The 18,082-nt window shown below is 34.7% G+C and overlaps 2 protein-coding genes across 2 annotated transcripts in view; one reads left to right on the top strand and one right to left on the bottom strand.

Annotated features, from left to right (window-relative positions):
* Nucleotides 1-18,082, bottom strand: part of MCU (mitochondrial calcium uniporter) — a 480,123-nt gene that overhangs the window by 314,085 nt on the left and 147,956 nt on the right. The window lies entirely within an intron of this gene.
* jv (javelin) overlaps nucleotides 1-18,082 on the top strand; it is a 104,582-nt gene that overhangs the window by 76,314 nt on the left and 10,186 nt on the right. Inside the window, exon 2 of the mRNA XM_069818154.1 lies at nucleotides 1,673-1,879. Within this exon, the coding sequence (XP_069674255.1) occupies nucleotides 1,673-1,879 (207 nt within the window). The remainder of the gene's footprint in view (nucleotides 1-1,672; nucleotides 1,880-18,082) is intronic.

The following is an 18,082-nucleotide window of genomic DNA, read 5'->3' on the forward strand; positions in this document are numbered from 1 at the left end:
CTTTCTCTGGAGATCTTCACACAATTGCTTCTTGCAAGTCTTCATAAAGTGAATTCTCGTACTGGAATGCCAGCAGGAACGTCGCGCAATCGGCACTGGATCAGAGTAACAATGGAACTACGTGTTCTCACTCTTCTTCTCGCATCTTTATCGTGGTGACATGTATTACTAAGAGTTGAGAAAGGAATAACAGTGGTTCTGAATTTTTCACTTAGCTCATCTTGATTCACGAAGAAGGGATCTTTTACATTTAATAGCCTTTATCTATTACTTGAGACCAAGGATTTACCTTGTTCATGTTGATAGCGGCCTGGTATGTCGGTCCAACGTTGCGTGTAATTTCTTGTTAACTGTCTGTGCAGAGATCACAAGTCATTGCGCACTGTTCATTGTTCATCGCTACCTTAATTTGTGGCATTACATATTTTTGCCTTACGTAGCCCGCCACATGCCTAATCTTCATTCTATACAAGAAGACTGCGCATGTGAATAAATACACGTGTCTGAAGCCCTTCCTACTAGCTGCAGAACAAAGAACCTATTTATGACGCTTAGAATGTGACGTTACTTAGTTCCTGCCTGAAAACATAACCTGTTATATATTTTCGAAGGCTTCATGGGAAATTTGATTTTTTTACTAAACGCGAGAAGAAAATACGATATATGAAGTAGTAAAATAATAAAAGATGTCAAGGAATAATGTGGTTTGTAGGCGGGCTTCATAACGTATCAGGCGTCATAACACAATAAGGAGGTTGTGTAATTTCTCTACGGCTGCGTCACCAACGGTATCTTCATATACCAGAATCTTCGCGTTGTTGGGTCCATAGACATGGACGACAGCCACTAATCCACCAAGGAGGTAGAATGGTGTATTCTATAATAATTTACAGCAATTCAATCGCAGTCTCATCACTTAAGTAATAGTCTCCCATGCAAAGGAGAAGTGTTCGATCCTCGATAATTAATAGAAACTCAGTCGCAGAGCAATCGGTTAACTTCCTACTAAAGGACTGATGTTCGATCTTTGATAATCTTGCACAGGATAGGGACCGATGGCGGGCTTATGTGAGGGTGGCAATGGACCTGCGGATTCCTTAAAAGCCCTTTGTAAGTAAGTAAGTAAGTAAGAGGTAAATGAACAAGCATGTTTTTTTTCTATGGAAAAGTAACGTATTTGGATAACAAAATTTAATTAAAAGAAGTAATTTCAGAGAATTCTAGGATTTTGGTACTTTACAGTAAATGGAACGGTCTGGTCTTTTGATATGTAGTTACCGCAGTATGTAGTGATTGTATATGTAGTGTTGTTTTCGTAATATACAGTGTAAATACGTGCACTTAACAGAAGTACGCATTATCTACTTGAACAGTTTCCGGAATACGCAATGTATGAATGTTTTCATATGTGTGTAGCCTATGTGTGCGTGTTGTTTCCGAAGTATGGAGTATATGTGCGATTTCCGTTACACGAAAAGTGCAATTATTGTAACTTCCGGAGAATACGGAATCCTGGAGCATCTGTAGTGTGTGAAAACACGTAAGAAGCTACTGTATGTCTACTTATGGACAATTAATTCTTAAGAGTTATTCCATCTGATACATGGCATCACACTTAACAGTGTTTGTCAATGAAAAGACTGAGTGACCTTGACGGTGCTCTATGTTCCAGAAGGTGCTCTTCGCATCACCACCGCACAGCACGCTGCTGTTCGCGCCACTCCCCCAACCAGACGCGGCCCGTGAAGTTGCAGGCGACCAGCAGAGCGCGCCAGTCGCTGGAGGTGATCAGCGAGGAGGTGGCGCAGCAGTACACCAGGCGCAGAAGGCAGCTCATCCCGCGCGCCCGCCTCGTGCACCACAAGGAGAGCCCCAGGAGGTAGCAAGATAGTAAATAACTTATCTGACCTTATGTCCGTAAGTGAAAATTCCCAGTTTGCACAACTGCGGTTTACATTTCTCAGAAGAAATTCCGGGGTCACGTAAAAATTGAGATTTTTTACGGCAATACAAACATGTATTTAGCATCCCGTCTATTTATATGTCTATTTTACTACTTCCCTGTAAATCATTACAAATGCATTTTGTGCATATGCATTATTCGTTATGTGACTTATCTTCATAGCATACACAATTAACTTTTACAAGTTTTCTTTTAAAATTAAATTTGAATTTATCTCTCCAGAAATAATCATCTTCCTCTTAACTCATTATCTTTCGGACGTTTTCCAGTATTTCTTATTATAGACTCTTTAGCTACAGTATACAATCATTTATATTCTTAAAAATTAAAATGTAATAACTTCTTGAAAGTGATAGCTGCCCACTCAAAATTAAATTACATAAACAGAACAAAAACAGCTATTATACTAATGCATTAAACTTATTAGCATACATAAATTAAAATATTATATTCTGTGGATTGATCAGTAGGCTGTATCTTCACAGTAACCTTTAGAAAGGGCAGCTGTTATAACTTTTTCTTATCTCTCTCTCCCCTTAAAAATAATCATCCTCAGACGGGTCTGAACGCGCGAACTTCGGCTCTAACAGCACGCATGGTATACGCTAGAAAGCCGATAACTTGGAAGTTAAACCTACACATTATTAATAGCAATAACTTATTTTAAATACGATCTTACGCTACTAACAAGTTCCATTTGCCAGTCATCCCTGAAATGGGATGAAATTTGTTTATTCGCAAATGGAATAAACAGACAAATTAAGTAAACAGCGATTGTCATAGTACTAATTATACTAGGTCGAGTGAAAAACACATGCAACTAGAAGAGAAGTTAATTACAAAGCAGGCCATTGTCGAGTAGGCAGTTCCCTCAGAGCTCAGAACGCTGGAATTCGACACAACGCAAACCACACTCTGCATTTAAAGGAGACAGCTCCGTACTCGTAACGCAGTGACCACAAACTGATAGAACAGATCGCAATAATAATAATAATAATAATAATAATAATAATAATAATAATAATAATAATGATAATAATAATAATAATATCATCATCACTATCATTACCAGGTGCAGCATTATAAATCAGATTCTAACTGGGGATACATCATTCCAGCCTCATAAAGATGTAAATTGTTTGATTCATCGATTTTCGGTCGAACTATATTTATTCTACTTGCAAGGTTGTGTGTTAACACTTGCGTTGGTATCCTGTCATCCACCAGCCCACTATAATGCGCTAATCGATGCAGTCTGTACTGTTTATCTTATTCATACGAGTGACATAATTAGTGATTTTTAAACACGTTCGTTGTCCAAAAAGGTGCAGAAGTTTCAGTCCTCAGAGATCTACTGCTGTCTCTCGTTTATGTATTTTTATTATAAGCTAGTGTTCGAAAGAGAATTGGCATACCTTAGCCGGGAGAAACTTCATTAAGTGCTTCTTTACACCCTTATAATTCCTCAAACAACTCCACACTGCTAAGTAATGCATTTATTTGATTACTTGTATCTTAAATGTTATTTACATATGATAAATGAAAAGCATACGAGTAGCACTTGCAAATATTTTGTTCTAACCACAGTCCCATTTTTAACTAAATACTGACATAGACCTATTCTTTGCTTACTTTAATCAATTTCGTAATAAATTATTATTTGCAGTCCATCTTCTGAGCTGGCCAAGACTGCCTGACTATTCGCGAGAAGAATCTTATCACGTCCTATGTTATATTAGTAATTTTAAATTCATAAGCCAAATGTGTAAGGTATTATTCTTTTACTGCTTACTTTTGTTTCTAAACTTTTGTATTGCCGAGTATTGTACATATATTGTTCCTAAAGAATTTCGTTATTCGTTAGCTATAAGTCACTACTTCCCTATATTTTATTTATTGCAATTGTTCCTGGATCATGTATGTAATTTGTAACCGTAAATCAACGCTTGCAATATCCCATCACTACTCGTAATTGCTTTATTGTTCAAGAATTATGTATTAATATGAAACTGAAAGCCAGGTATTGTTTTATCAGTCTACTATAGATTATCTTTTAAAGTTATGTAGGTATTTACAGTACTCTGAAACGGTTAGATATTCCTGTATATATTTCGCATTGATTATTCCTCAAACAGTCGGCCTGGTTGGCGTAGTTGGTATAGCGCTGGCCTTCTATGCCCGAGGTTGCAGGTTCGATCCCGGAATAGTATGCTTAAATGCGACAGGCTTATGTTAGTAGATTTACTGGCATGTAAAAGAACTCCTGCGGGACAAAATTCCGGCACACCGGGGACGCTGATATAACCTCGGCAGTTGCAAGCGTCGTTAAATAAAACATAATATTAACATTCCTCAAATATCTAATTAATCTTTAACAGGAGTCAATCTTTCACTAATGTACATGCTTCTATATAATCCATGTAATTTGTAACTGTGTCCACTATTTTGTATTATCACTTTACTAATATTTATTAGTTATAAAATATGTACCTTGATGCCAACTATAATGCTAATATACCTCAGGGTGAAATAGGGTTTATTACATTGGATAATAAAAAAATGTGTATGGTGCCCTTTATGTGAGATAAAATGTCTCGAAAATAAAGGGTACTGTTTTCTCAAAAACTTCAATTAAAATTCAAAATTACTTATGTTCTACTAGGCAGAAATGCCAGGAAGCTTGGCAATTTTCTATTTCATCCTTTAAAAAAAAAAAAAAAGAGCTATGAAGCTGCTTCAGTTTAACGACTAGAGAGTTCGACCCTCTTTGTTGATGATCCGACTTACGTATATGTGTGCTAGGTTGCCTGCCCCACAGGCTGCGAGTATTGACTGGACTGACTGGAGCCCTATATTAGAGTTCGGTCTCAAAGAGGACGAGGGCGTATTGACAAATTCTCTCTAGCTACAAACAAACAAAGGAGAAACATTCAGGACTTACATACTCAGTCTAATTTCCGTACTTTAATTAACTTTTTTTAATCAAATTTATTCGAACGTTTTTTTTTCTCGACGTATACAAGACTGAGGCCCAATTGTATAAAACTCCCTGACTAAAGATCAACTTTGATCGAAGATCGAAAAGTAAACCGAGTTCAGACACTTCTTCTATTGTATAAAACTTTTCTGCGATCAAATTACCTTGGTTCAAATGCAATCTAAGTTCACGTGAAAAGGATTTGGCAACATCGCATAAACAGGTGAAATACGTGATGCGCGGACCATGTTATACAGGTTTGTTCAGTGTTGCCAATCTAGCGATTTTAACTCTTTTTCAACAACAATTTCTTTTAACTTTTATATTGCTTAAATAGGGATTTAGTGACCTTTTTAGCACCCCATAGTGACAAAATTTAATTCTCTTTGTTGATAATGAGAAATCTAGCGACTTTACAACTACTTTTTCGCGACTTTCCGTATTACACTCTGTTGGAGACACTGGTTTTCTTTTGCAATGTAAATAATGGCGGACAATAAGAAGAAGGTTGACTGTTCTCCAAGTTGTTATCATGTTATGGTGTTTGATACTGCTAAACATAATAAAGCTTTATAAAACGACAATTTTCGTTCAGTAATACAGTTAATTGAACATTTATGAATGTACCTATCATATCCATTAATAATTAATGATTGTTATAAACATAATATAATTATAGGTTATGTTATTTGATACTGCTGAACACGATAGAGCCTTATAAAATATAAGAATGTTTGTGTATTAAGGCAAGAAATTGAAAGAAATATATATAAATGTACCTAACATATCTATTAATATTAATAATAATGGATATTTTATTTGCACAATCTGTCACTCGTATATTTCAAACAGAAAAGAAATAACTGAACTTGGATCATCTAACTTAATCGGAGAAATTTCTTCAGTCAAAGTTGACTTTAGTTTGAGACAAATTAATCTCAGATTAGACTTTATACAACACAAAATTCCAAGTTCAGCTGAAACAAGGATCAATTTAACCTCTGATCTAAGATTAAATGGTTTATACAATCGGGCCTAAGAATCAACCTTGCAGGCTTGAAAGTATATAAAAAAGCAATGCTTTTATAAAGCCAGTACTTTGTGACATCTATAACCTTTGAAGAATCTTATTCTAAAACTGCATCCTAATATCATATCTTGACCTAACACTAAACAAAATGGAACTCTTCTGGAATGCGGTTAAGAACAACTTCGGACCTTTATCAAGACAAGACATTACACTGACGATGGATAAACACCCATGTCGTAAACAGTATATGCACCAGTTGAAACACAACTCGAGTGGCAAGCGAGGGCCATGGGTTCTAATACTGCTTAACTCATAGATGTCTGTGTCAATGTAATGTACCGTGATTTCTAACGTGAATATTCGAGATCGTGACTATAGCTTGCAGTAATATAATCGACTACATTCTATACAAAAAAGTAACACGAGAAGAAAGGATAAGAATCCTAGAAGAAACTTAAAACTAAATTTTACGTCTTTTTTTTTTTTTTACTTGTTCTATGAGTGTGAAAATATTGCAATTTTAAGGGCGGTGTAAAATTAGTTCCGCGCCGTAACGTCGTGGTTTAAGGCACCATGTCTGGACTCGCGTTACGGAATGAGAGCTGGTTCGAATCTTCATGGGGGAGATGAGATAAGGAATAAGGAAATAGTTCCTCATGAAAATTTCGTTCAGTGTATGAGATTGGTGCCCACCAAGAATCGTGCTTAATTTTGAGAGAGAAATCAGGTTTCAAAACCAGCTATAACGACTGGGAGGGATCATCATGCTGCATACACAGCTAGTTGGATGATCGATGGCCTCTGTTGAGGCATGTGGACGTGAGACCAAGCAAACAATCGACTGATAGAGCTTGATCCGTTATGGGCTGTCGCGCCACGGATTTTTTTTTTTGGAGGTGCAAAATTACAGTAGCCTACTTTCCACAACACATATCCATTAATTACTTGCTCACATTAAATTAAACACCTGTCTTCTCTCACGTAGGCGTCACATCTACCAGAACACTTTTGTCTTAAACGTTTTTTTATATAACTACTTTTGTATATGAAGGAAGTATGCACCCTCAACTAATCCCTCGTAATTTCGAGGACTAGCCATCATATTAGATCGGCGTCAAGCTCAAATCATTCAATGTTTTAAAATTCTGAAATTGCGGTAACTGAATAATATTCAGCCAGTCCATTTTTCTTACACCCTTCCTCTGATCACAGATATAGAATAGGATGTACATATATATTATGTATGTATGTATGTATGTATGTATGTATGTATGTATGTATGTATGTATGTATGTATGTGTGTATGTATGTATGTATGTATGTATGCACGGATGCACGTACGCACGCACGTATGTACAGTATGTATCTGAGTTTTTCATGGCTCTTTTGATTTTTTCGGTTATAGTAATGTATGGGCGTTTTAGATTTGGGATTAGACGCTTATATAGCAGGACTTTCTTGACATGCGTTCAGTAAAAGACGGAAATTGAACTTAAGACAACAGCTCAATGCAACGTTAAAGACCCAGCTTCAGTCGCTGCGTACACCACGAACAGCAAGATGCTATTTAATTATTCTTTAAACAATAGAGATATAATAGAGTAAAGATGTAACAGAAAATGTAACGTTGTACCAGCTGCAGCCCAGGTAACGACTGCTCAATGCCTTGTTTCTCCGGTACTACATGACTTTGGGGCAGAATTTAGTAACATATTCTTCCCGAATATAAAATAATAATTATTGTCACACACTTTTCCAGTGTAAGGCATGAAGCTTTCGGCCGCATCCGGTAACTTCTTGATACAATTTTTAGATATACCAACTATAATAGAATCCTGCAGTATTCTTTAGTAGGCTCTCATTAGCCTATGCAGTGTGGAAGTAATAACTATGCACATTTTAACAACTTATTCCTTGGATAGAGCATAACAAAAAATTCTAATGGCATGTTAGTCCCAAATGAATACTTTTCTCAGAAAATAATAACTTTACCCTAAATGTTAACACTGTTTTACTCGATAATTACTAACCGTACGAATCTGATTTTTACTCTTATCACTAGAGAAACTGATAAGGAATGATTTATCTCTTTGCGATTTGCAATAAAATGGACGGGTTTCTTGCAAATTAAATAAAATTATTAACACGTGTTTTTATTTTATGCCATTAGGAAGTCTGGCAATGCTACTGGTGTTACTAAGGGATGACGGATCTCTGCTGTTGAGACTACGTGCGTGTGTGCTTTCGTACGTGAGCCGGCGACGCGCTGTTGCCAAACTACGCAGACTTCCAGCCTATTTTTTTAATTAACCATGCGCTTAATTGCAAAATGCATAATAATTTAATTATTTTAATGCATTCTATTGCACACTTCAATCTGCACAGTTATATCACTTCTGTCCAGTATATTATGCAACAAGTTTAATAAAAATCGGCTCATTAAAACAACAGCACATGGAATCGAATTGTGCAGAATAACCTTAAATCAAAAATTGAAGTTTGCACATTTATCTATTCAACCCATTAATTGTAGGCCAATGTTAAGCGATGGATAATTAATGACTATTTCGGTAACCATAGCTGTAGTTTCGTCCAAACTTTGATATTACCGTACATTTTACTGTTTTCACCGATGATATGCAAATTTAATGTTTGACTGCGACATTTACTTTATGATAAACTCACGAGAACAGAAAACAAAATAAATGCATTCTGATCCATCTGTGAATATATTTACGCAAAGTTGAATAAAGATATATGGAAGCATGCACGACTATAACTCGGTGGCAACATTACAATTTCTGTGCAGCAGAAAACATGGGTGCGCAGAAAAAATCAGTTAGCCGACATGAAGATAAATCGAAGGTTGAATTAGATAAGACATCAAATGAAAACTATACATTGTCACAAATACCGGACGATACATTTTTCAAATTACAAAGAAAAGTGGCTCGTTCGTATAAAGAGAAAGACAAAATTAGATTCGAATTGTTACAGTGTAAACAGAAAAGTAACACAAGTATTATGGATTCAGTAGATCTTACAAGATTATTGAACGAATCATAAAGCATATTCGAATTGTTACAGTGTAAACAGAAAAGTTGACAATGGATTAGGTGTAAGCAGAATAGTGAGAAAGTGGAAGTGAGCGCAAATAGGAATGAGCGAAAATAGTGAGAAAGGGTTAAGAGAAGTGAACAAGTGACAGCATATAATTAGTACTAACATTTGAACGTTGGAACAGTCAATGAATAAAAGGTCAAAGAACAAATAGGACAAATAATCCAATATGATAATTTATAGAGAAAAAGTGAAATTGAGATTTTAGTGAATAGTAGTTAGAGGAAAAGGGGGGTGTGAAAAGAGTATACAATATTAGATATATTAGGATTAATGAGCTAATAGAGAATAGCATTTGAAATGTAGGAGAAATACTGTAGGGGAGATTGACCAAGTAACAAAAAAGGTACATAGTGTAATTGGGAGTAGACGTGTACTGCAAATAATGTGTTATTGTAATAATATGTTAATGGTGGCACCGGATACAGAAATGTGAGGCACACCATTACATGTAAAGAAGTGCTGTGACGAAATATATATCATATCATATCATATCATATCATATCATATCATATCGTATCGTATCGTATCATATCATATCATATCATATCATATCATATCACATCACATCACATCATATATCATATCACATCATATCATATCATATCATATCATATCATATCATATCATATCATATCATATCATATCATATCATATCATATCATATCATATCATATCATATCATATCATATCATAAACAGAAAAGTAACACAAGTATTATGGATATCAGTAGATCTTACAAGATTATTGAACTAATCATAAAGCATATTCGAATTGTTACAGTGTAAACAGAAAATTAACACAAGTATTATGGATATCAGTAGATCTAACAAGATTATGGAAAGAATCATAAAGCATATTTGAATTGTTACAGTGTAAACAGAAAAGTAACACAAGTATTATGGATATCAGTAGATCTAACAAGATTATGGAAAGAATCATAAAGCATATTTGAATTGTTACAGTGTAAACAGAAAAGTAACACAAGTATTATGGATATCAGTAGATCTAACAAGATTATTGAACTAATCATAAAGCATATTCGAATTGTTACAGTGTAAACAGAAAATTAACACAAGTATTATGGATATCAGTAGATCTAACAAGATTATGGAAAGAATCATAAAGCATATTTGAATTGTTACAGTGTAAACAGAAAATTAACACAAGTATTATGGATATCAGTAGATCTAACAAGATTATGGAAAGAATCATAAAGCATATTTGAATTGTTACAGTGTAAACAGAAAAGTAACACAAGTATTATGGATATCAGTAGATCTAACAAGATTATGGAAAGAATCATAAAGCATATTTGAATTGTTACAGTGTAAACAGAAAAGTAACACAAGTATTATGGATATCAGTAGATCTAACAAGATTATTGAACTAATCATAAAGCATATTCGAATTGTTACAGTGTAAACAGAAAATTAACACAAGTATTATGGATATCAGTAGATCTAACAAGATTATGGAAAGAATCATAAAGCATATTTGAATTGTTACAGTGTAAACAGAAAATTAACACAAGTATTATGGATATCAGTAGATCTAACAAGATTATGGAAAGAATCATAAAGCATATTTGAATTGTTACAGTGTAAACAGAAAAGTAACACAAGTATTATGGATATCAGTAGATCTAACAAGATTATGGAACGAATCATAAAGCATATTCGAATTGTTACAGTGTAAACAGAAAAGTAACACAAGTATTATGGATATCAGTAGATCTAACAAGATTATGGAACGAATCATAAAGCATATTCGAATTGTTACAGTGTAAACAGAAAAGTAACACAAGTATTATGGATATCAGTAGATCTAACAAGATTATGGAACGAATCATAAAGCATATTCGAATTGTTACAGTGTAAACAGAAAAGTAACACAAGTATTATGGATATCAGTAGATCTAACAAGATTATTGAACTAATCATAAAGCATATTCGAATTGTTACAGTGTAAACAGAAAATTAACACAAGTATTATGGATATCAGTAGATCTAACAAGATTATGGAAAGAATCATAAAGCATATTCGAATTGTTACAGTGTAAACAGAAAATTAACACAAGTATTATGGATATCAGTAGATCTAACAAGATTATGGAAAGAATCATAAAGCATATTTGAATTGTTACAGTGTAAACAGAAAAGTAACACAAGTATTATGGATATCAGTAGATCTAACAAGATTATGGAACGAATCATAAAGCATATTCGAATTGTTACAGTGTAAACAGAAAAGTAACACAAGTATTATGGATATCAGTAGATCTTACAAGATTATTGAACTAATCATAAAGCATATTCGAATTGTTACAGTGTAAACAGAAAATTAACACAAGTATTATGGATATCAGTAGATCTAACAAGATTATGGAAAGAATCATAAAGCATATTTGAATTGTTACAGTGTAAACAGAAAAGTAACACAAGTATTATGGATATCAGTAGATCTAACAAGATTATGGAACGAATCATAAAGCATATTCGAATTGTTACAGTGTAAACAGAAAAGTAACAAAAGTATTATGGATATCAGTAGATCTAACAAGATTATGGAACGAATCATAAAGCATATTCGAATTGTTACAGTGTAAACAGAAAAGTAACAAAAGTATTATGGATATCAGTAGATCTAACAAGATTATGGAACGAATCATAAAGCATATTCGAATTGTTACAGTGTAAACAGAAAAGTAACAAAAGTATTATGGATATCAGTAGATCTAACAAGATTATGGAACGAATCATAAAGCATATTCGAATTGTTACAGTGTAAACAGAAAAGTAACAAAAGTATTATGGATATCAATAGATCTAACAAGATTATGGAACGAATCATAAAGCATATTCGAATTGTTACAGTGTAAACAGAAAAGTAACAAAAGTATTATGGATATCAGTAGATCTAACAAGATTATGGAACGAATCATAAAGCATATTCGAATTGTTACAGTGTAAACAGAAAAGTAACAAAAGTATTATGGATATCAGTAGATCCAAGAAGATTATGGAACGAATCATAAAGCATATTAGTTTAATTTGTCGTCCTCGGTAGCGTAGTTGGTATAACGCTGGCCTATGCTCGAGGTTGCGGGTTCGATTCCGGCCCAGGTCGATGGCATTTAAGTGTGTTTACATGCGACAGGTTCATGTCAGTAGATTTATTGACATGTAAAGAACGCCTGCGGAACAAAATTCCGGCACACCGGCAGTTGCGAGCGTCGTTAAATAAACCATAATTTAAATTTATTTTAATAATTTAATTCGTACCACGACAATGACAAGGGTTGTATCCTTATTTCGTTAAGATTGTAAGTGTACAGTACTTCAAAATTTCTTCTAAACAAGAGAAACTAAGAGAAGAATCTTTGATTTGGCGATGATGTGGCAATGGTGAGGTGATAATTATTAGAGAAATCGGAGTATTCGAAGAAAACCTGGTACACACTTACTTTATTCACCAGAAACCTTATACAATCTGGCTAGAAAAGCACTTCAATATATTACCATGGGAATTTATTATCTGGCTAAGTTATAGGTATGCCTAATTCGCTAAAACTGGGACATAGCACTCTTCAACAACATCAAAATCCTATGAAAACAACCAAAATGTCGAAAGAAAGTAAGAAGTAAATGAAAAATAAATAAATGAAAATGTAAGAGAATGACTTCACAAAGCCACTTCATTCTACTTTAATGTTTGCAAAATATTCATACTAATTACTGAAGCAGCGTCACTTTCGCATTACCAGAAAGGATGCAAAATCGTCATAATTCCAACCCTTGTAACAGACGTCATGGGTTAAAACTACAAAGCTGAAAGTTGAAGCTGTTCATTTCAGTATTTACGAGTATAGTCGTTTGAACTATGAGTTTATATTCAAGCACTTTTCCTTTTGGTACTGAACTCTCTTTCATTCTATTTACATGCGAGAATCAATTCTGTCAGTACTTGTTCACTAGCTTAAGCATTTATAATTTTGCTCTCATATCTTTAATTTGGCTTTTTGTCTAGAAGGGTGTAATTTACTAGAGATATTAAGGAACTTATTTCTAATATTTTACGTAAATACATAAATCATTCATTTTAACATTAACCTTGAAGTCATTCTGTTTCGTTAGGAATACTCATAATAGAACTAATAGAAAATCCATTAGAACGGAAGGAATATATATTTTAATGGCACTGTGAAAGAAAAACTCAATTGGCAATTAGACATAAAAGCAATCACAAACAGGCATTATGAAAACAATAATACCTAGCAGAACGCAGAATCAAAGTAACGTGATAAGGAAAACAAGTCCGCGGAAACCTCGAATATTCGCATGATCAAGGTCCGTGACGGGAAGACTGCTACACAATGCAGAGTGCTGATGTAACCACAGCATTGTTAAGAATGGTAAAGTGACCTTCAAGGGAAGAATGCCTTCTGACCTAGCTAAAAACTCGTTGTCATAGTTACATAAAATGCATAATCACTTCCCACGCGTGAAAGAAAACTCCATCCGCAATATCGGGCGCTCCATCTCCACCAGGGATAGTACAAAGGAGCCTATTTTCTTCTGGATATCTCCGCGCTCCCCTTCCAATACTCGGGAATTCCTTTCTTCTTCCTTGATCTTGGAGATTCAATTCAGATCTTTTTATATTCCTGCTTCTCTTCTCGAGATGCGACCAGTATCCTTCCGTCACTTTGATCTGGATTATCATCAGTTTACCATTTGATTTGCCAGGGATATCGTATACAAAACATTACAATGCTGTGCATTATCTTGCGGTTACATGGTTAGTTGATTCTTTATTTAAATACGTTTCGAAGTACAACGCATATTCAACGTCGCTCAGGTAATACAACTGACGAAAGGAACAATAGGAATTGTAAGCTAAATAGGATTCGCGGAAAACTTGTGTCGTATCAGAACTATACAAACAGATATGAAATAATTTTATCACTCGACAAACTATGTTCACAGATACGAGATAGAATCGGTAAAATGATAGAGTATTTAATGAATAGGCATTGCAAGAGAAATGAAGTACCGATATTTAAGAAAACACGTCTCGTTTTACAATTCCCATCAAGTAGTTGAAAGTTACAAGATCATTAATTATTATGCAATGAAATCTTTAAACTACGAAGAGTATTCAGCAGTAACGTTGAAACAGTAATAAGGTGTAATGAAAGAATGTGAACTGTAGGATAAATTATTTTCGTAAAAATTACCTCTATAAAAAGAGAATTTCAAGAAAAGTATAATACTCTTCTAGCTAGGAAAAAAATCAGATAGGCCTACGTTCAAATAGTGACATAGTAACAATAAATTATGGATAATTCCAGAGTACAAGACACTAAGCTAGAGATGAGCGTTCGTGTGCATTTGTATCTCGCTCAAGGAGTTAAAACACTCGTGTACTGTATTCTGAAAATTGCCTAATCGATTGCCCGCTGTGGAGTAATGATTAACGTGTTTCACCCTGAAACAAGCGGACCCGGGCTCAAATCCTGTTTGGGACAAGTTACCTGGTTGAGGTTTTTCCGGGATTTCCCCTCAATCCATTAAGAGTAAATGCTGGGTAGCTTTCGGCGCTGAACCCTGGCCTCATTTCTTTGGCATTATCACCTTCATTTCACTCAGACGCTAGGTAACTAACCATCGCAGGTGACAAAACGCCGTAAAATAAACCAATTAAAATAAAGGCTGCCTAACTTCTAAGCTCTCTTGACTCCTTGTTTCGCTGAAGTCAGTCACGGACAAACATCGATCGCAGCACTTAAACAGCAAACTGAAATAGTGAGTCAGTTACAGTATAGCTAGCACGAATGAAGTTAAATGACGCTCAGGGTATCAATTAAATCCTTTGTGAGAAAGTGATTATGGAGGTAGAAATATTACCACTGTCCAAAAATTCCATACAGAGTGGCATTATAAGATATGAATCCTATAGTTCCAAAATCTGTTCTCTCCTTAAAAATAAAAAAATGAGTTAGCAATGCCAGTGCATTGCATATTACGAAATGTAGCTATTTTAATGTCGTTTCCGTTCCAAAAATATCTGGTCCTAGTTAAAAATATGATGAAAAATTTCGTTTTATTCCACAAGCTTCCTTATCCTCAATGGGATTGTTCTAAAACTTGCCTACTCCAGGCCCATTTCAAAAGCTGCTTCATCCTCATAAAATATGGAGTCGGTCATCTGTTTTGTTTATTCCAAATCATAGCTTACCCACTGATTACTATGCTATTTATTATGTATTACAGCTATTTATTCCGCTTAAAACAATATGGATTTTATTTTATAAAATAGTTATTAGGAGGGAGCAATTCTTTCGTAATGATTCAAGCAGTTACATGAGTGTTGTTCAGTACAAGAACTCAACCCTACAGTGCTTTCAGCATTTAGAAATCATATTACAAAAGCAAAATTAGCTGATGTTGAAAATCTGCTGAAAAAAACATTTTGGAGGTTTCTGAAAATACCTACCAGGCTTATTATTTTACCATGTGAATAACGAATCTACTGTTTCGAGAATGTGAATAAAATGTTTCTACTAAATGTTCCTTAAATCAAAAGCGCTGTCATTATTGTAAATTAAAGAGTGGCTGAGGATTGACAGAGTCTTTTATACTACAGAGAAAACGGAAACTTCCCAATGAAATTCGGTCAGAGATGATATTGTCAGATTGGCCTTACGAAGTCGGGAATGTCATGTACTGTATAATAATGACCTTTCCCCTGATATTTCTTGTAGATGATTTTCTCGTCCTGAGTTTTTCAATAGCTTGGTGTAGTACTGACAAGCAAATATTCTGATGGAGGCACATAAAAAGTTACATTTTTTTCTTCCACCATGTTAATAATGTCAAAAGAAATGCTTATAAAAATTTTTGCCACTCGACCGCAATTATGAGACCGCCCAGAAACTGATTTTCCCTGGGGCAGTTTACAGAAAAAAATACAATTGCATGGAAAGATTTATTGAAACAGATACAGCAATTGTTGCGCTATTTGTCAACATATCCACCACTGAAAGTGAGACATTTTTCATACAATGGGATCAATTTTTGTAACATTGTGTTGCAGAAGTCAGCCGCCTGGGATCGGAACCAGCGTTTGACAGTCGTCTGCACATCTCTGTGAATCCCATGATATGATCAAATAATGTCTCAATTCCGGTGGAAAATATGTTGAAAAATATCTCATCAACAATTGCTGTGTTTGTTCCAATAAATTTTTCGAATGAAATTGTGTTTTCTTTCTGCTAACGACACCTGGCGAACATATTTTTACGGCCCTCGTAATTGCGGTCGAGTGGCCAAAATTTATATAAGCACTTCTTTTGATATTATTAACATGGTGAAAGAAAAAATAATAACTTTTTTATCTGCCCCCATCAGAATGTTTGCTTGTTAGCACATACGAGTGTTCCACAGGGAACAGCATTAATTGAATTTATTCGTATATATGGCCTCAGGTCCGTGTCGCGCGAAGCTCAATACGTAGTAAATATGCATCCATAGATAGTTGCTAACCACTAGGATCGCTAATATCGCCTCATTACAGACAATGTGAAATAGTACTGGCACAATCTATTGTTCCTAGCACTCTCACAACTCAAGCTTCGTGACTGTATATACTAGACTGTGATTAAAGTATACTTAGAAAGTATTTTGCCACTTTCCTGGAGAGATTGCACAGATCAAGAAAATGCCTGTCACAATACCCCCTTCAGGAATAGAATCCCGGAAATCTCGACCAAAAAATCGAGGAACTATACAATCTCAAGATTCTGTGTGATATAAAGCAGCTTTTGTGTTTGGAAACTTTAAACAGCAGACGCGGGCTCGAACAATGTGGCACGGGAGGTTCTGTTCTTTTAGAAAGTGAACTTCGGGCGTAGTTCGAAAGTGTCAGAATGACATTTGAAATATTAGCGAGGTTTAATTGGATTTCTATAAGGTTTATAGAAAGTCTGTGAAATAAGTTTCCTCTTCAATAGAACTGCAGCAAATGGATCCATCGTCTTTAAACGCAAATTCCTTAAGGTGTTTCCAGGTAGTTTGTTCCAACTTTAGCCACTAACTTTATTAATTTCCTTTACATCATTTATTCGAGCAACTATCGTATATTGTGCAGCGTGTGAGGTGCGGAATAATGGAAAACATTAAGCTCGTGGAACTAGCTTTTGTTTTGACGTGGCATCAGGTTAGTTTGCACTGAAGCCAATATCTCGGAAAGGAAAAGTTCTACTCCACGACCACGAGGCGTCTTACTTCTAGCATTAACTCTGGATATGCGGTGATATTATATAACTTTAAATGAAATTATTATTATTATTATTATTATTATTATTATTATTATTATTATTATTATTGTCATCATTATCACAAATATATTCGATTTTGGAAAAGGAAAACAAGTTATACTATATAGGCTAGGGCTAGATGATGATCACATGATAAGTGTGTAAATATATTATTTCCCTGTCTAGCTGAGACCGAAACAGGTCAACTTATGGCCTAAATTCGTGTTTAGTAAATGCTGATGAAATATATTATTTAAAGACACAGTATCAACTGCGTGGTTATCCAACACTGACGACATTGGTTCATAGCGACATGATACTTTGGAGAAATGGCTACGAGATTTCTCCATGGAATTACCCGATATTCGTCCAAGCGCAGATTTGAGGCACAAGTCCCGCTTGCTTTCCCCCAGACCGCGCAGAATTGCTTTTGTTTGTGTAATATATGTAGGCCCTAATTGTTGAGCTGAAGAAGCAAGATTTTATGTAGTTCTAGAATAATATCTCAAGTATATAATGACATGGATTTATAATTTTTTATGAATTATCTTATTTGCCTATAATTTTTATTTATAGTGCGGGAAACTTTTGCTCTCCCTTAAACATATACACAAATTGTGAAAGTGAAAGTGCAAGTGAAAGTGAGTGAAAAAAAGCTCTTATGAATTAAGC

The sequence above is a fragment of the Periplaneta americana genome, chromosome 2 (assembly GCF_040183065.1).
Source record: "Periplaneta americana isolate PAMFEO1 chromosome 2, P.americana_PAMFEO1_priV1, whole genome shotgun sequence".
In the NCBI taxonomy this organism is placed as follows: Eukaryota; Metazoa; Arthropoda; class Insecta; order Blattodea; family Blattidae; genus Periplaneta; species Periplaneta americana.